Source organism: Zonotrichia albicollis, chromosome 1 (genome assembly GCF_047830755.1).
Source record: "Zonotrichia albicollis isolate bZonAlb1 chromosome 1, bZonAlb1.hap1, whole genome shotgun sequence".
NCBI classification, from domain to species: domain Eukaryota; kingdom Metazoa; phylum Chordata; class Aves; order Passeriformes; family Passerellidae; genus Zonotrichia; species Zonotrichia albicollis.
In genome coordinates, this window is record NC_133819.1 from 137,162,946 (window position 1) to 137,182,634 (window position 19,689).

At 36.4% G+C, this 19,689-nt stretch overlaps 1 protein-coding gene across 2 annotated transcripts; it reads right to left on the reverse strand.

Moving 5' to 3' along the window:
- Nucleotides 1-540: 540 nt before the first annotated feature.
- LRRCC1 (leucine rich repeat and coiled-coil centrosomal protein 1) lies at nucleotides 541-19,535 on the reverse strand. Of its 2 annotated transcripts, XM_014275094.3 has the most exons (19): nucleotides 19,210-19,535; nucleotides 18,923-19,128; nucleotides 18,504-18,569; nucleotides 17,585-17,752; nucleotides 15,568-15,737; nucleotides 15,258-15,467; nucleotides 14,238-14,437; nucleotides 13,358-13,529; nucleotides 12,885-13,033; nucleotides 11,650-11,854; nucleotides 9,188-9,327; nucleotides 7,711-7,912; nucleotides 6,436-6,621; nucleotides 5,113-5,287; nucleotides 4,261-4,424; nucleotides 3,209-3,417; nucleotides 2,892-3,029; nucleotides 1,461-1,596; nucleotides 541-851 (listed from the first exon to the last, which is right to left on the reverse strand). In XM_014275094.3, exons 1-19 carry the CDS (start codon nucleotides 19,518-19,520, stop codon nucleotides 720-722), a joined length of 3,339 nt encoding a protein of 1,112 aa, XP_014130569.3. In that variant the 5' UTR covers nucleotides 19,521-19,535; the 3' UTR covers nucleotides 541-719. The 2 variants fall into 2 exon arrangements, with proteins under 2 accessions (XP_014130569.3, XP_026655282.2); XM_026799481.2 differs by lacking the exon at nucleotides 19,210-19,535 and having other exon boundaries at nucleotides 18,891-19,066.
- Nucleotides 19,536-19,689: the final 154 nt, after the last annotated feature.

The following is a 19,689-nucleotide window of genomic DNA, read 5'->3' on the forward strand; positions in this document are numbered from 1 at the left end:
AAGTGCAGGAGTTGCACACTCTTCAGCAGTGGCAAATTAAAGACGTTTTCAGGTACAAGAAAGATGGAGTCTATTTACAAGGGCATGTTGTGACTGGACAAGGGAGAATGGTTTTAAACTGAGAGACAGCAGATTGAGATTACCTGATAGGAAAAAAAATCCTTACTGTGAAGGTGGCGAAGCACTGGAACAGGTTGTCCAAAAAGGCTGTGAATGCCCCATCTCTGGAAGTATTCAAGGCCAGGAAGGATGGGGCTCTGAGCAATCTGGTCCAGTGGAAGGTATCTATGCCCATGACAGGGATGTTGGAACTGGATGATCTTTAAGGTCCCTTTCAGAACAAGCCCGTCTGTGATTCAGTATTGTTGGTTCTCCCGTTACAAGAATCTTTACCTCACTGAAGCAAAGCTTCAAGCTTTTGGCTTAGAACATTCCAAGTTTCTTTTCTCTTATTAAACATGCTAATTCCTAATTTCATATGATACTTTTCATCTATACGTGTTCTGACCCATTTTGAAAGCAGTTAAAAATAAACCAAGGTTAGAAATAACTATTTATTATGAAAATAATGTAAAAACACTTGTTTGCTCCCTGAACTATTAAATATACAACAAAGACTTAATTCTCTAGAAAACAAGGACAAGTGCATTGTAGTGGATGAAACTGCTTGTGTAATTGTTGGGGAATATGAAACAGTAACATACATTTTAATATAAATATTAATAATCCTCAAAGTCTTGTTGAATATCATTCAGTGCATTTGTAAGTCGTCGTATTTTATTTTCCATGGCTTTTTTATTGTTTGCCATTTCTTGCAGAAGCTCCCGCATTTCTTCTTCAACAGAGTAGACCTGAAAGAGCACACAGAGATGAAGTAGAATTCTTGCTTTTCTTAATACACCTAAACCCATATAATCTTGGCAATTTTTAACACTGATAAGCAATACAAGAGTTACATGCTTATGTTTGAATATGCAATGCATTACTCTTGATACTGGATTCAGAAGCAGAAGTTTTTCTTCAAAAAAATGTATTAATCTGCTAGGCGGCAGCAAGTACTGTATCAATACAGAAAACTTATTAAGGAAAAAAAGCATCAGCTGTCATGCTAAGGAAGAATGGAGTAGATGACAGAAACATTAACAGTTAAGGTTGGCACAGGTGAGTTAAATGGATTATCTGGCATAGTCAACACTACTCTTGCCTGTATGGATAAGGAAATGTTTAGCTATTGATTCATAATAGCTGCATAGCATGGAGCTTTACTCTGCTTGAATATAAAACATTACAAAGGCACAAGTCTAGAGATTTTCTTGCTGTGCAAAGATTGAGTACTAAACCAGGACTGTTTCCATCCAGTCAGCCTGACAGATTCAAACAGGAGACTTCCAAGCACCACTCTTGTAGCAGCTGTAGAATAAAAATGCAAATACAATAAAAATGTATAAATTGAGTGTTACTTTTTCATTTGCTGCTTCAATTTGTTTTTCCTTTTCATTTTCCAGGTGCAAGAGTTCTTCCTGATGTGCTGCCAAAACTGACTCAAGTTTCTTTCTGAAGGCATTATCCATTTTATGAAGCTTTTCCACAGCAATCCTAAAAAAAATATTGAAAAAAAAAATCACGGTCCTGCAAACAACTGAAGTATTTTGCTCTGTCCAGTTCTACCTTTGATAAGGTTTTAATAACATAAGCATGAATACAATTACATACTGGCATCAGAAGTGTCCTGTTTGTTCAAGTACAATTTCTAGCTTTATGCACTCTGGCATTCTCTAAGGAGAGACACTTAATCACCAGCAAAGGATATGAAGATTGGGGCTTGCTACTGTCAACATGGACAAGAACTCCACGTATTTTCAAATATCTCCTTCTGCTTTTGGTTCCCAAGAAGTGAATGAACTGTGTGATCCTGTGAACAGCCTGTGAGCCTGTGTCTCACAGAAATAGAAGTGTCTCCTTCACCACAAAGAAGCATTTCTTTAACTGCAAGCAAATTCTGCTTATAAGGGATAATTCTTAAATATGCAGGAACAAAATGCAAGGCAATTTTATACAATTAATTTACAAGAAAATTCTGAAACAAACCAGAATTATTTAGAACAAAAATGTCATTTTCACTATTGATCTTCTGCAAGTTTCAAACCCCAACACTACTGACTGTTTGAGGTGGTTTGTTTTGTTTGGCTTTTTTGTTATTGTTGTTTGTTGTTGATTTGTTGTGGTTCTGTTCTTTTTTAATTTTTATGCAGTCTTATTAACTAGCTGGTATTTTTTCAAGAATAGTTGGGAGGAAGGAAGAAAAACATGAGAAGGGGGCCAAAGAATAAAGTGAAAATCATCAGTTTAGTAAACTTCTTCATCCTTCCAGAAGCATATGAAATAATTTTTCAGATTATGAGTACTAGTTCCTGTATCATCTCATATTTAACTATTAATTAATTTAAGAAATTGACATTAAGAGGAACAAGAAAATAAATTTTTAATCTTGCTATTTGTATGGGAAAAGAATGATGGGTAATTTAGAAACAGTCTGTCACAGACTGAAACAGCGATTAACAGACACCAATTTGGGCAGGAGTGTTGATCTGCTGGAGGGCAGGAAGGCTCTACAGAAGGGATCAGGGCAGGTTGGATTGATGGGACAAGGCCAATTGGATGAGGTCATTTTCAAAGAAAATGGAAATAATGATGTTCAGATGCCAAATGCTCTAACTGAATGCCGATTCCATTCCACCTCTACAGCAAGAATTCCTTCTAGGCCCAGTTTGTAACTGGGCTCACCAGGTAGTTAAAAAGGTTTCACCCCATAATCAAGCACTTCTGCACAGTTATTAATAGTGCAACTCTACAGTAACTGAGTAGTAACAAAATAAATTATTAGTGTTTACCTTTGAGTTTGAAGACTTTTATTTCTCTCTTCAATCAGCTTCTTCTCTTTGAAATCAAAGTTCTCCTTCATTTGTTTAACCTGCATCTCCAGCTGGCTTAACAGCTCTCCTTTACCTTGCCACCTCTTTTTCAGTGCACTGAAAATAAAATGCACATACTTACAATGAATGTAAATACCACTTGTTAGGAAGGCAGAAGAGTTTCACATGCTTCCATTTTTCCTAATTTCTGTGGGTTTTAATAGCAAGCAAGAATAGCTTCAGAGCAGTGTTGCATACAATGATCCCAAAGAATTATTGTGATATTTATGTATCACCTGTGTGCATTCTTAATGTCATCAAGTTCTACTTCTTTTTCTTCTAGCAGTTGCTTTAATTCCTCTTTTCTTTCATTTTGCCTTTCTAATTTTTTCATTAGGTTTTCACATTCAGCAGCTTTTTCATCCAACTGTATTTGAAGCAATTTCTGAGCTTCCCGATTTTCTTCATGGTGTTTTTTGATTTGTTTATCTTTTTCTTGTAAGCCCTTTAGAAGACAAATATTTTAGAACACACAAACTTCCTTAACTTTATTGTTACTCCTTAAGAGTGTGTTTAGTCTATGATGGAATAAAGCAAAGAACATAAAAGTTTAGTCTTCTGAATCTATAAAAAACACTTAGTAAAGTGACAGTCAGTTACTTCATCTTCATCTGAAAGAAGTCTGAATTTTAAAAAAAGTCATCAAAACATAAATCTGAAGTTGAAAGCAAGATAAGAAAAAAGTTATTTTAAACTCTTATTCTACATAAGAGTTGAATAAACAACTTATATGTAAGCTACTGAGCTCACAATCTGTGTAACAATTACTAATGCATCTAACTTTGGCATAACATGCTATAAAACTGATTATTAAGCTAAAGTTTTAAGTCTTGAAATGAGACAAATGGAATTATTGGGACAAAACATATTACTTCTGCTGCCAAAATACTATTTTACAAGAACTAACTAAATAAAAAATATTTATGTTGTAAAATAAATGTGAAGCAAACTTTTAAAAATTATTTTTCCTTTTCTTTTAAACACTCAGAATTATGCTATCCTAGCTTCACCCCTCGCAAAATCATTATCAAGAATACACTGAAGCAAAGAGAAGAAAGTCTGTACATAAATATGGTTCAATGAGAGATTCAAAGTAATATCACTGTGCATCTATTTAATAAAAAGCCCTCTTCTGCTCTCAGTGAAATGAATTGCCACTGACAGCCTGATTGTCATTTGTGAGTCAGAAAACTCTAACTGCAGACCCAGCTTTTATCAAAGGGTTTGTTGTAGCTAAAATTAAGACTTGCAGTGAAAGTTAAGCACACAAATTGTCAGATTTACTTACTTCTTTTAGTCTCCTAATTGTTTCTGTCTGATCATCCATTATTTTGTTTTTAATTTTTATGGTATCACTGTCCTGTTCTTTTTGCTTTTTTAATGTGTCAATCTCATTTGTTAAAACTTCAATTTTTGCCTCCAGTCTCCCCCGATCTTGTGCAAGATGAGCTCCTGGACAAAACAGGATATTGATTTCAAGATGTGGAATGTTGGGAGATTGGGCTGGGCAAGGCAAAGGTAAGAACCTTACAAACCAAAGGTTTGACTGTTTTTCCCACTGGAAACAATGTAGGGATTTACTCTGTAGGTAGGTAACACTTAAGAGGAAATGTAGAACTGAAGGTCTGTGTTTTATCCTTTATGAAAACTTCTCTAAAAATAGTTGACAATAATTCTTACAGACCCCTAAAGACCACAAGGTGGTGCTGAATCACAGGAATAGAGAAAAATGCCCAAACATTTTTTCTTCTAGCATTTAACACTGTTTTAAGAGATATACTGAAATTTCCATATTAGATTTCCCTGCTAGACAAGAAGCATTACATAACATTATTTACAGATCCTTGTTTTTCTAGTTTCATGTTTAAAAGTTCTTTGTACAACTTCATGGCATTTTCACATTTTCAGGAAACAGATAAACTGTAGTCACAGCTGACTCCCACAAGTGCCGTTACAGATCCTGTATCAGCCCATGTGCCACAGAACATTTATTGTTGCACATCATCTTTATAACTGGGTAAGATCAGGAAGGCATCCAAGGACCTTGTCATGATTAAAACTCTATTGGAGTGTTTATCTGAAACATAAGGTATTGAACACCTTTTTTTCTCCTGCAAAAGAAAAAAAAACACTATTTTACCCTGTTCTGCCAACTCCTGCCCCCATATTTTTCTTTCCATTTTTAATCCATCAATCACAGATTCCTGGGCTGTCAGCTGGGAAACAAGTTTAACATTTTCCTTTTTTAGAAGTTCAACTTGAACAGCCTTTTGTTTGTCCTCCTCAATCACATTTTCAAGTTCTCCAGTTCGACACTGTACAAACAAACATTGGGAAAAGACAGTAAGATCATTTAAAACAATGCGCAAAATTTCAAATCAATACTAAGGGATTAGGAAAGTAATCCTTATATACACCAAATTAAGTTAACTGAGAAATATTCTGCTTGCATTCAGGGCTCTATCTGCACCTCATTCCAGTAGTGAAACACAAATGTTTTCTTCAAACAGACATCCTTCAGTCCCAGAAAACTGTAAAGCTGACCTCTAAATACCCACTCTAAAGTATTAATGTCATAATAAAAAGCAGTTTAGAATTATAAATGCATAAGTCAGGAAAAGCAAAGTAAAGTAAAGATATTAAAAACTGAATCAGAAGAAGACAGAAGCTGCGACATACTTTCATTTCCAAAGATAAATATGTATCTTCAATTATCCCAGCCACATTTTGTTTTACAGATTACAGCTATTTAATATAGGTATTTTTCAATTTTATTCTTAAAAGCATCACTGACTGGCAGAATCATATTCTGTACAACAACAAAATGTTGGGGCACCCTAGCAACAACATGTAGAGGGGAGATTAGAAACAGGTGTGTAGGGGTTGTATTCCACACAAATTTTAGCACAAAGCTGGACTGGATCACACAACCATTCAAAAGTTATGTCCTTTAAATTTAAAAACATTATTTACAGATAATAGTGCTAGAATATGTTATCACAAAACTGTGCTCACAGGATTTAAGATTAAAATCTGACATGCAGTAGATAACAAATAATACTAATATTATACAACTAGGAGATACTAAGCTGCTAGTAACTACATTGCATTATTTGTTCAATTACAGTTTTACTTCATATAAGTGACCAGTGCAGAAGCATGTTCCATTTCTTTGAATTTATAAGGGGTCAGGGCTATTAATGTAGCCCAACTGATATGTAAAAACTTCAACTGCTCAAAGGGCAAGGAGTTCACTTTCCAAAACATGAGTGAGTTGACATTGTTCTATATGGGGAGCAGTGTTTGTGAGAAACAGAAGTGCATGATGCAAGAATAAAGGCTGGTGTGCACTACTGCATTTAAGTGCAATAGGAAACCTGTGCCTTTTAGTTAATCATTAACTTTTATAGATGAAACATCACAAAAAATAATCTGGGTAATTGAAATGTTTTGAAACAAATACCTTTAGGTTTGCTGTAGCTTCTTCATTTGATTTTGTTAATTCTGCAATTTTTGCTTTCTGTTCTTCCACTAAATTTGTCAGGTCTTGGATCAGACTTGCCATGTCTTTTTCTCTTTGTTCCAACTCAAACAGGGCTTGTTTGTGTTCAACTAAATCAGCAGAAGCTTTTTCAAACTCCTGTTTTACCTAAAATTTTAGAAGACAAGACTTGAAAAATGCTACTATTTGGAAAAAAAAGGTGCATATATAAACATAACTGACACTCGAATTTCAAGTGAAGACACAGAAATTCATTAACTCTATAGGAAATTAGTGATAGTCTGGAACCAGTTTTCTGCTGGTTTATTTGTGAACCTACAACTTGAAAAACTGGTTCTGCCCAGCTGCGTAGCTGTAAAAAGACCCCAAACCCAACAAAACATAACAAAAACCTCCAAACAAACAACCAAAAAAAACCCCAACACACAGAAAAAAAAATTATGGGTGGATGGGAAGCAGAGCAGAAAAACCATACTTGGGAGCTAAAAACAATGCCTTGATTTAATCTCATTGTTAAAACTGAAATTAAAATCACAAAAGAAGGACAAAGTTAATTCAAGACTTTTCTTTCTTGCAACAGAAAGTTTTGAAGGGTAAAACCCCTGTCTTTTCCCAATTTCCCATTTATTTAAATCAAAGAAAACCAAGTTTAAGGTGAAGAATTTAATATTTTATTTAACATATGAAAAAAATGTAAATACTAGCCACAGAAATAAACTCCTTGAGGAATTTTGCAAGCAAGTTTTGAATTTGAGTTTCAAAATATATATCCAAAATTCAATTTTGAAAATTTACACAATAAGGAACTATATTACTAAATACACTTGTATATATATATTTAATGATAACCTTATCAAAACACAAACCAATAAAGAGGTTTTACTGTAATTGAATATATTCTAATTGAAGGTCAACATATTCTAAAAGAAATTAGTAACATCAGACAGAAGGGATTCTTAAAATTTCTTTTGATTAAGTGATTAAGTTCTTCATATGAACAAAAATGTTGGGGTTTTTGAATGCTGACTTGGCATTTGCTGTCATTGTTCTAATCACTGATATTTCAAATCTTTCTACCAGTATTCTTGCATGAATCCTTGGAGCAAAGATCACAGGAATAAACAACCAACCCAACAAAACACCAAAAACCACACCCAGAATATCCACCCAAACCCAACACATTTAAGAGAACTACAACCCCACCTAGTGTGAGATAAAATGTTCTCTTAGTCTTACCTCTTTAAACCTTTTTGTTTCCAGAGTTAAAGCTAAACGAAATTCATCTTCTAACTCTCTGTACTTCTGGTTTGACATGTTAATTTTCTCCTGCAATTCTCTAACACACTGTTCATGCCTCTGCTCCTCTTTAGCCATTTCTTTTGACAAAGCATCTTGAAATTCAGGTCCATTCAAAGCAACTCGGGTTCCAAGTTCTTTCCTGAAATTACCAAGCATACACTTGAGATATGAACTGCAGGATCTCACAATGCTGTTTTAATTAATTTCCTTGGTCTTACTAAACAAGGATAATGAATTACATAATAAATAAATACATAATAAAGGCTGTCATCTCACAGACAGCCTTCAGTATTCTCTGACAATGGCCCTAGCATGAGGAAAATTCTGTTGATACTGTTAAAAACACCCAAAGGAATATCCTTACTTTTTAATTCAAACATTTGTAGAAATTATTCAATTGTGCTTTTGCTGTGATTTAGCACTTGTATGCTTTGCTGTTAACAAACATCTGGAAGTGACATTGGAATCAGGGAAAAGCCCTGTACAGCCAGACACCCTATTCTGCAGTCATTCCTTTCACCTTCACCCAACAACTGCTGCTATTCACTCAGACCCAAAACCTGCAAAGCAGCAGCAACAGCGACCTAAAAGGACAATGTTGAAAAAAATGTACCCTGTACTTCAATGCTACTCTGCTCATCTACTTTAAAGCAAAAGAAAAAAATCCACTGTCCTTCACATTTTATCTTTTGGAGTTTTATGAGGTAATTATTTAAAAAGTTCTCAAAATAAAGCTGTAAGATTCTTCCTATCTAAACCTGCCATTTTCGTGGTGACAGTACATTTTCCCCTGTACAATTTAGCAAATTTAACTAGCTTATTTTATTAATAACCTCCCTTATATAATACTATATCTCATGGTATTCTTGATATAGTTTTTAGACATATCTGATTGTATTAGCTGAACACCACAGAACTTAGCCTCAAGTATTCTCCAAAAAAGGGAAATTTTCAAAGAGGAAAACAGCCAGGCAAGTAACTCACATGCCACCCAACAAGCAAGGTTCTGCAGAGGCTGCAGAATACTTTGTGTTATTGTAGCATATGCAGCTCTTCAGTCAGTAATTCAAATATGACTTTATTTTTATCTGATTATTCCTGGATTACAGATCAAGTATTTAAAATAATGAATTTGGCCATATTGTAAGAGAAAAACCTTTCACATGAAAGGCTGGAAGTTGCCTACATGAACTCATGAGTCAGGAATCTACAAGATATTCCTAAATGAGCAAGAAAATGTGTAGGAAGACATCTACAATGTTTTCACAATGACCATCTCTCCCAGTAATCAAAAAACCCAAAACAAACCAAACCCGAACAGAAACGCATCCATACTTTAGAACACATTCAAAAAGCCATGCTGGCAACACAAACATCTCTACTAACTTGTGAAAAGAAAATAATGACCCCATACCTTTGCTCTTGCTCTCTTAATACAAGAAGCTCATGGAGTTGTTTTACCTTCTCCTTCTGTTGTCGGACAGATATTCGAAGTATCTGTACTTCTCTTTCATTTGCTGATGCTTTGAGCTCTGCTTCTTGCAACTGTTTCATCTATGTCATAAAGACAAGAGCAAGATCTTCTTAAAACTGTAATCTAATTGTCATGTTTTTTACTAGAACACAAAGGAACAGGTGCCTTCTAAGAGTTTTTGTTTGGGTGTTTTTGTTTGATTTTGTTTTGGTTTTTCTTAATATATTGTAACACTTGAAGAAATCTAAGATAAGATGTTTAAAATAAAGTCTTAACTTCCTACAACTCAAACAGCAACCTTGATAAAGAACCAATGGCATTTACTTAATTTATAAAGAACTTCGAGGTGTCCTGCAGAAGTGGAAGAAGAAGGGCATTGGCAGAACAATTTCTGCAATTGGAAACTCTTTTATTGTAGTACTTGTATTAGTTTCAACCAAAACATTTTTAGATGTATTCAACATGAACTTCATTTTAACACTCCACTTTTGTCAAAAATCTCCATCTTTCTGATTTGTACAGTTTAGAGCTGCTGAACAGAGCTGCTTTCTAATGATTTTACAAAAAATGTAGAATTGGTACAAACAGCAGATGGCATATTCCACTTTTCCATTCGATGCAAGCTTTTATGAGTAATTCCATTTTATAGACTTAAGCCCTTTAAATACGAAACTCTTTTCTGATTCAACATGAAGAAAAAAAGTTATAAAAAAGGTTTTGATTACTCATTAAATGGTAATTCAAAATCAGGACAATTCAGAAGGCTAAGTTTTTATATTCTACATATTAAGCCTTTTCATTAACAATTTAATGAGTAATTTTTAGACACATCACACTGTATTCCTTTGTTTTGTGGAAGAAGTGAAGGAATTCTCTCCTAAACTGAGGCACTTAAATATGACAAGCAAGAACACATTTTGACAAAAATGTCGACAAAGTGCAAGGGAATAGGGTACACATTTAGATGCATAGTAAACTTACTCATCTTGAATCTCTTCAAGAAGTCATCTAGTAATGCTGACTGAAGGCCTTAAATAGTGGTGGCTACATGGAGTAACCATAATTTACCTCTGAAAGTAATTGCTGGGATATACAATGAGAAAGCTCTCTGGAATATTCTAGAATTTCTTAATCTTGGAATTGATAGAATAGGCCAAAGGTATATTAAATCTGAACATTCAAAAAGAGGATTTAGTTTTGAGAGTATCATGATTTATTCTTTGAAACATAATTATTAAGGAGTATTTGCTACAGGATCTTAAGGACAGGAAAAAAAGATCTTCCCTTAATAAAAACAATGTTACTACCACCAAAAGAGATTACTTATTTCTACAAACTCATCAAAAGAAAAATAAAAGCCTCATACATCAATGAGGTGTTTTCATTCTTATGGGATAGAAAAAATCACATACACACTAAATTTAGTACATTTTAAACTGACAGGCAGACCCCTGATCTAAACTTAAGGTCACCTCTAGATTCCATTATAGCTCCAGGGTATCTACAGCTAAGGTAGAAATGGAAGAGCCACTCAAGTCCCCAGCCAGGAGCCTAAAGTAGAGGGTGCTTGCTTGGATGGGCTTGTCAGGACACCCTGATTTTCATTCCTTCCGGGGAACCTAAACAACAACACTTCCTAGAGCACCACACTATCAGTTCAAAGACTTTTCAGGATGGATGTGTTAAGATTCATTTTCTCTAAATTAAGTGACATAGGAATGGACTAACATAGGAATATAAACAAACAAAAGGAGTATATATTGGAGGGTACTGAAAATTCAACAATTAATTTCTCACAAAGAAATAGTGGCAGCATCTGGTCCAGCATCTTGATCTTATATATTTGTATACTTAACAAAGAGCCTCTGACTACAAAAGCATCATTATCTTCTCCAGCTGTAAAAATAAAACAAATAAAATCCCAAACAAACAAACACAAAACATCACACAAACTAACCAGAATCTTTCATGTTCTCAGCAATTACTGTTTTGCTCTGGTTGCAATTAAAAACATCTAATTCTTTAGGCCAGTGAAACAAACAGAACCACCATATTTCCATCCCAGTAGTAAGATGTCTGTTGATTTTAGCAACTTTAAAAACTTGTCTTTATCACTCTGTTTTCAGAAAATATCAGCTCTTAGTGTTAAGTACATAGAACTTGCTCTCCTTTATCTTAAGGCCACCATAAAATTTATATTTAAAATTTGTATTTATAAAATACATCAACTGACAGTTAAAATGGATACCTGTTACTAACTACTACTATGCAGAAAAAAAAGCCCCAGGTTTTATTTTGGAAAACTCAGACTCAATGTTGGTAAAATCTAGTACTTCTTTGTATTCAGGACTATGGTAGCCACCCTGTTGCCACTGCATAATTCACTCATGAAAAATATTTACCTCTGCTGCTCGCTGCTGCAACCTCTGTGTCTCCATCTTGGATAGTGTTTCTTCTAAAGCTTGCATGGCCTTCTGATATTCTGCTTCTTTATTTCTTGCCTGATTTAGCTCATTAGTAAGCCTTTCAGTTTCACCTTTCAACTGTTGGACATCTTCTTGCAGTCTTGCTTTGGCATCTCTCTCTTTCAATATCAATTCCTTTAACCTGAGAATAAACGCAGTGAAGTTGTATTATAAATGTTTTACTTGTAAGTTTCATGCCAAATACATTGAGAAAAAGGCATTCGTAGCTGTTGTAGCTACACATCTTGTATTTTACTGTGTTTTACTATTTATATCACTGTCATATAAAACTGTTTAGAGATATATACTATTAACAGAGTCATGTGTAGCATTATTATATGGAGATTCCTTTTCAAAAACCTGAGAGGGAGACAACCTCATAGATGTATCTTTTAGGAAATGACATTCCAGTGTTACATTTCTTTACAGGAACATAATAAGCCTCTTAGAGAAGATGGTATAAATGTAGATAGGTATAAAATTAAGGTAGGAAGTGAACCTAAAACAAAAAGGGAAAAAAGGGAAATATTCACAGTCAGTTATGGATGGTAACTCAGGAAGCACAAGATTTAGTTCTTCCTAAAAGAAAATGAGGCTTTGATAAATACAATACAGTGAAGAAAAAGCAAAATGGAGCAGGCATCTCCAAGAAAAAGGAGATCTTTGGAAAAGAAAGGCTGCCACTCAGAACACACAAGGATGATGACATCTTCCTCTCTGACGATGTGCTAGGCCTGCCCTGCACAATACATTGCCTATGGGCTAACTCTAGGCCTGCCAGAAACATTTTTGTTCTAATGTGCAGAAAAAAGCAAAGAATGCTCTAGATGTATGTGGAAAGGGAGACTGGGATATAGAAGGCAGAAGTATGATATGGGACAGCTACTAGAGCTTGAACTGAAGGTATAGTTATGATACAGGTTGTTTGGAAAGTAATGGCTAGAAACACAGGAAAGTGGCATACTGATACTGTTCTGTGACAAGAACGGGAAGAAAGCTGCAGAAGAGAATTTCACTAGGTAATACTCAGAGAAGTTTTAGCACTACTTGATGCCTTATTTTCCAGTATATTGTTTAAAGCTGTCCTTGTTTCTTAAGCCTACAAAATGAATTATTGGAAACTAAAAAAACCCACCATAACCAACTCTTAGACTATAGCATTATTTCCCTACCTGTCTCTAGTGAATAAAGCCATACTCTGAATATTCTTTTCTTCTTTTGCATGCTTCTGTAGCTCACTGACATGCTCTAATAATTTCTTCTCTGCTTGCTCTGCTTTCCACCTCTTTTCTTTCTCTTGATCCAGTTCTTGAATCAGTGCCTTAGCAAGAATGTGATAAGCATCAACTTAATAGGAAACATTCAAACATAGCCAAAAATTATAAACAATATTTATAATTGTAGAAAAAGACTTTTTTTGTCTTTCTGGAATTCATGGATGACAGAAGAAAGTGCAAGTGACCAGGCCAAAAACTCCCATAAAAGTGAAATAAAACACATCTCCCAAGCTGGCACCACAAGAACTCCACTACTTTTGATAATATCTACATGCAATTATTTTCGTAACCTACGGTTTTAGTTTGACCAGGAGACATGTTTGGCTTCAGATGAAGATATATTTAACTGGAAATGATGCAAAACCTACTCGGTATGTTGATTCCTCTATGTGATTTGAATTACATTCTTCTACTTTTTCCATATTGCTCTGTCTTCCAGTTAGTATTTCAGCTTTTCTTCCCACTACTTTAAAATGAGAGTCATTCTCACTGGAGCATGAACACTTTGAGGAACTTTTCTTCTCTTCCCTATATGTAGAGCTGAAAGAGTAACAGTGGATTCAGACACTTTTAAATGAAAAAAAAATTACAGTTTAGTGCAGCAGTTAAATACTAAAGAGTTCAAAACCATTTAGAAAATAATTTGCAATCAGACCACAGAAACAGCTAAATTCAAATATTCAGCTCTAAAAAGATACTTAGAACTAGCAGATGCTGCCTAAAACCATCTCATGACCACATAGTCACAAAATAGCTTTAGAAGAGTAGAGTAGCTGTAGAGCTGCAGTGGCTGACTGAACAAATATATTCCAATTTGTATTGTCTTCTACTCATCACTTCTGATATTTACTGTACAAATCAAACTAATCACTATGGCATCCTCAGCTTCATCAAAAATATATATTCTTGACTACTGTTCTGACATCATGAATCTTTTAATTACTCAGTTCCATCTGTGGAAAATTCTTTTGCCACCACAATTTAAAATAAAGACAGAAGCATAAGCTGTTAGGATTTCAAAAGTGTTTAGGAATCTTCAGTTCAATTTCCTTCTCACCTCTAGAAAGAAACAGCTCATGTGGAGAAACAACTGAATGAAGCCTCAGTAGCTACTCATTTTCAGGGTACTATTAATTGACTTGATTTACTCAACCTACCACTTTCAGTGAAATGTTTCAATTTTCAGTGTTCATGTTGACAATATTCAGTTTCATTAATTTTGGCTTTATATAGTAAACACTGAGATACCTGCCAGTATTTTTTTTCTTTAGATGACTTGCATGACCTTTTTTAGATAAGGCAGTTTTACGGTAAGTGGGGATCTTGCTTCCTTTGACCTTTCTGTTGTTCTCTTTTCCACTTTCATTGTCACTCTCAGAAGTTGGATCTGTGTCTCTCTTAGCTTTGAGAGCACTTGGAGCAGCTTCCTGTCTTGAACTATCAGATACCTAAGAAGAGATCAAAGTTTTAGGTACAAATTTTACAATTTTTGATTGGCTAACACTTATTCAGGTGCAATTTTTAAAAAAGTTCATACAAAATAATTTTGACAAAAACTAAACAATTGCTTCCAGTTCTTTACCTTTACAATCCCTTCCCTCCTTGCTGAAATATTTTATTGTTTTAAAGCTGAAGTAAACCCAGGATGCTTGAGAACATATAGTTGTTGCCATTTGAAATACCTGAAGTTTGGTAAGGTCCTTAGGCAGTTGGGGAAAAATGTGAAACCAACACAGCACTTAAAACCAAAAAAGCCTTGCAAACACCAGTACCAAACAAACCTGACAAACTTATGTTGTCTATGTTAACAACAGAAACTAATACATGAGAAGCATATCAGACCAAGTTGACCTATTGGTGAAATTAATTTTTACCAACTGTATAATCCAGGCACTTTGGTGCACTTCATGTTTTACTCTGGTTCAGCTAGTACATGGATGGTTTCAGGATTTAAAAAAAAAAGCAACATAAAAATAATTTTCTAATACAACATGATCGGATAGCTCTGCTAGTCCCATACGCTATGGTTTTTATACTGTATGGAATGATTTAGGATTCATGATACAAAATGCAATCTTCAGTTTTAAAGACTAGTTTTTATTTTATTCCCAGCTTCTCACAATGATTAAGAACACATTAGCACAGTCAGCCCATAATACCAGTAGAAATGCTCTAGTCTGGTTCAGCAAATTTTTCATTACCAGAAAGGCACACCTTATCTTACAAACAAAACTTGCTGTGCAATCACAGAAATAAAAAAAATATCACCTTTTGCAGTATCTGTAAAATCTGATCTTCTATTTTTTTAATCCTCATTTCACTGTGTATTTTATCAAGCTGGGTCTTCTCAGGTTCAGAAGATGAGAGAAGCTCTGTGGAAGAGCTGGTGGCACCTTGAACTGGTACCCTTGAACGCTGCCGAAACTGAGCCAGCGCCTGGTCAATGTGTGGTGTTGCCAGCAGTAAGGGAACATTGCTCTACCAGAAGATAAGACAACTCTTGTAGCATTAATATGTTGCATGCAATATAAAAATAGAATGTGTCAATTTTAAAGCTAGTACACACAAACTATGGCACCTGATCTCGGGTGGAAGGGCACCCAGATGAAACCAAAGAGCCCAAAATGTCTTGTAAACACTGCAAATCCGAACGGTTTTCTTCTGCCAGGTCCACTGGTTCACCAGAAGTATTTCTTCCATCCAGAACTGTTAGCTGGGGCAATGACTGAAGAACAGTTTCTCTATAACCTTGAGAAAAAGACCACATTTAAATTGAAATCAACCTTCCAAGAAGACACCTGGTGTATTTTAGGTACCTCATCATCTTAAATGATTCATTGCATTTTTAAGGTAATAAAAAAGTGGTGCGTTATCTACAATTGTCTCACCTTTCCCCTCCCAGGGCTTTCAACAGACAACATTACAAATTAAATCAACTGGGAAGCTGCCTGCCTAGTCATGATCTACACAGGGATTTCCCAGCCACCATCAGCACACTGCAATTGCACAGACAACCTTTCAACATCAGTCTACTGCACCCAAACAGTTGTACCAAGGGAAGGGTAGATGAATGTAATAGAGAAACAAGTTCTGAAAGGGCTTAAACAACTTCATCCTTTGTCAGTGAATGAAGTAAAGTGTTATGAAACTGTAAAGCACCAAAGTTAGCACTTTTAATTGATTAGAATTTGGGCTGCTGAACACTACAGTTTTGAAAGTGCCACCGAAGACATAGATATGAAGAGGTACGTAAACACTTGCAGAAGAAAACTAGTGGCATTTTCTAAGTTAATCGGATACCTTTAACAGTCCTGTTACTGTTTCTGTAGTGTCTCAATGTATTTGTAAAACATGATGAGTGCATTTAAAAACATTACTTAAAACCTTATTTGCGTATCCTCAGTAACACCTGGTGTTTCTTTTTAACTGTACATACATTACACCTGTATCAGTTGTATGCTCATATGATTGCTATTTTGTATGGCTGTAATTCCTACCGTCCCACTCTTTCAAATTACATTTGAACTCTTGCAAAACTATCAATCCTCCACTTCCACCTTCCTGTAAGAGACTTTCCTCTCTTACACACAAAGAAAATAAAAAAACCTACACCAATATAAAATGCTACAATTTAACTTGTTTGAACTTAGACATTTTAATGGCCTGAAAAACCTACCCCTAAAGCAGAAGCTCAAATGCAACTGAAAGTGATGCATCCACATGCATTCTCTAACTTGCCTCAAAGCTGCCTAGTGAAACACCTGACACCTAATTGGATGACAATGCTAATTTCTGCAGAGTATCCAGAGTCTGTCACTGCTAACCAAAGCAGGGGGAAAAGAAGGAAAAGCTAACTGGTACTTCTCTTTCTCTTGCAGTCTCTAGCAGACTACCTATTTCCTGTGTCTGCCCTCTGCCTAAAAGTTCAGTATCTCTACATACATTCTTTGAGTTCTCCACCTTTCCAGCTTATAATATTAATACTATTGTTCTTTCACGAGACCACGCGGCTCAGAGCCCCATCCAACCTGTCCTTGAACACTTCCAGGGATGGGGTATCCACAGCCACTCTGGGCAACCTGCTCCAGTGCCTCACTACCCTTCGCAGTAAAGAATTTTTCCCTAATACTAATCTAAACGTACTCCAGTTTGAAGCCATTCCTCCTTGTCCTGTCTCTACATGCCCTTGGAAAGAGTCTCTCTCCTTCCTTCTTTTAGACTCCTCTCAGGTACTGCAAAGACACAATTGGTCACCCTGAAACCTTCTCTTCACCAGGCTGAACAATCCCAATTCTCTCAGCCTCTCCTCACAGGAGAGGTGCTCCATCCTGCTAATCATGCTGGTGGCCCTCCTCTGGGCTCACAGGTGAAAATGTTGAGCCTTATTAAAGCACACAATTTACAATTTTGAGAATATGCTGTCAGGAAAAAAAGGATTTTTTAAAATGGAAAATGAATTCATTTTGACAGAATTTAGATTTCTGCAGGCTGGCCAGTTTATGAATGAATTTGCAAGCTTCAGAAAACACCTCACAGCTTAAAGGAAATCACTGAGCTAATGAGCACAAATTATCTACATAAGATCAGATCCATACCTGCTATGTGACAAACTGGATTGGCTTTTCCATTTCTTTCCAGCGTGAGGTTTGTCAAACAGCGCAGCCCCTTTGTGCACTGCAGTAAGTGATTAATATTGCTTACACAGTTGCTGTGAAGGTCAATGTGGCTAATCTTATGTCTGGTTCCATGAAGGGAACGAAATCCTGGAAATTTCAGGAAAAAAAACCCCAAACAACCACAAAGTCATGTTTTCTACTACAGTCCTAGACTATGAGGTTTAAAACAAACAGGATTGTGTTGAAAAATATTCAGTAAATAATATATCATAACTAGAAATGAGAGAACTACGCTTGCTCCATATTCCTTCTCCACATGTTAATAACCTATGCTACTCTACCACAGAGTACAACACTTAAACTACTTATGTGAGCTAACTTTAAAGAAACAGATTTATCTCTGACTGTTAAAAAGCATGTAAAAATAAACCTTTTCCTTCAAGTTTCATTTTATAACACAAGGTCAATAACAAAATTGTTACCAATGTTCTTTTGATTTTCCATTACAAGTTCTCTTGATTTTGTAGAATGAAATCCTAAGAACAACTCACCATTTCAACAGAGATATATAAGAAAACTTCCATATCATATGGAAAGTTGCATTTTCGTTCTATAAAATTGAAAGATATGAATATTTTGGAACTAAGTCTGAAATGTTTACTACTTTCTGAACAAGCTTGGCCTCACCAAACACAGAAGAATAAATTCCAGTTCAGAGCAATCTTTGGTGTTAAAAACTTTAAAGCTGAGAAGAGCAGCAATTGCCACCTGTATAGTATTATTCAGTGAACTGGCACTTGAAGTACTAGAAACTTCTCAAAATACACTTGGTCAAGTGTTTCAAAATTAAAGTGAGACAAATGCTTTGTATTGCACAGCACATGGCAACATCACTTACCAGAGAGATCATGTATGCGATTATATGACAAGTTCAGCATAGTTAAATTAAAGAGTTTTTCCAATCCTAAAAAAAATGAGGGGAAAAATAGAAACAGGAAGATTTTCAGAAAAATGCACTGTTTTCATCAAATTCAAGACTTGCAAAGTGAACCTTTAAAGATCGTAACTACAAGTTATGACATTAATCTATAATCATAGTACACAAAAAACAGGTTTTAATTCTAAGTAAAGGCATTTTGCTATGATAAGGCTTACGAAGACTACACATACTCATCTTAAAATTCACTTTATAAAATGGCTAGCATACTAACTCGGTATAACCTTAATTGTAAGCAAACATTCCAGAAGTAAACCTTAATGCAACTCTTAGAAAAACCTTCGTAACTTGCTAAATGGACAGAAATGAACACTGCAGACCCTCCACTTTGGTTAGCAGGTTGCAGGACAAGCTCAGGGTGCGCAGCTTAGCCAGGGAACCGAGCCCCTCGATGCGGCGGATCTGGTTTGATGACAGATCCAAGTGCTGCAGATTGCGGAGGTGGTCGAGCCCTTGGATCCTGGCGATGAGGTTACAGTGGGCGTTGAGCGTGTGCAGGTCCGAGCTCAGGGACACATCCCTCAGGCTGCGGAGAGAGGATCCCACCGTCAGCCGGCAGCTCGGCCCTGCGCCGCGGCCTCCCCTCTCCCGGCCCCTCCGCGCTCACCTCTTAACGCCCTTATCCATGAGGCTGAGCTCGCCGGGGATCCCTGCCATGCCGCCGGGCCCCCGCGCTGACTGCATCTCGCTTCGATGCTCCCTCGTCTCCCACGGCAGCGCTGCCCGCCTTAGGCCGGGACAAAACGCCTCACGGCTCCGCCTCACAGCCCCGCCGCCGCCGCGTCCGCTCCCGCCGCGGGCAGGCGCGGCCGCGGGGAGGCGGCGCTGCCGGATCCCGCGGGGCAGCGGAGGACGAGCTCCGTGCTCCCACTGCGCTCCCTGCTGCTCTCCTGCCACTCTCCTGCCGCTTCCTGCCATGGGCCCAGGAAGGGGTCGGGTTTAGAGACCGGACTGCTTTGTTTTCTTCTCGAAGGGACACGGAGGGGGCATTGGTGTTTTTAAGCGCTTAAGAGTGTCACAGAATCACAGAACATCCTGAGATGGAAGAAACGCACAGGGGTCATCGGCGGCCATCGCCAGGAGTCAC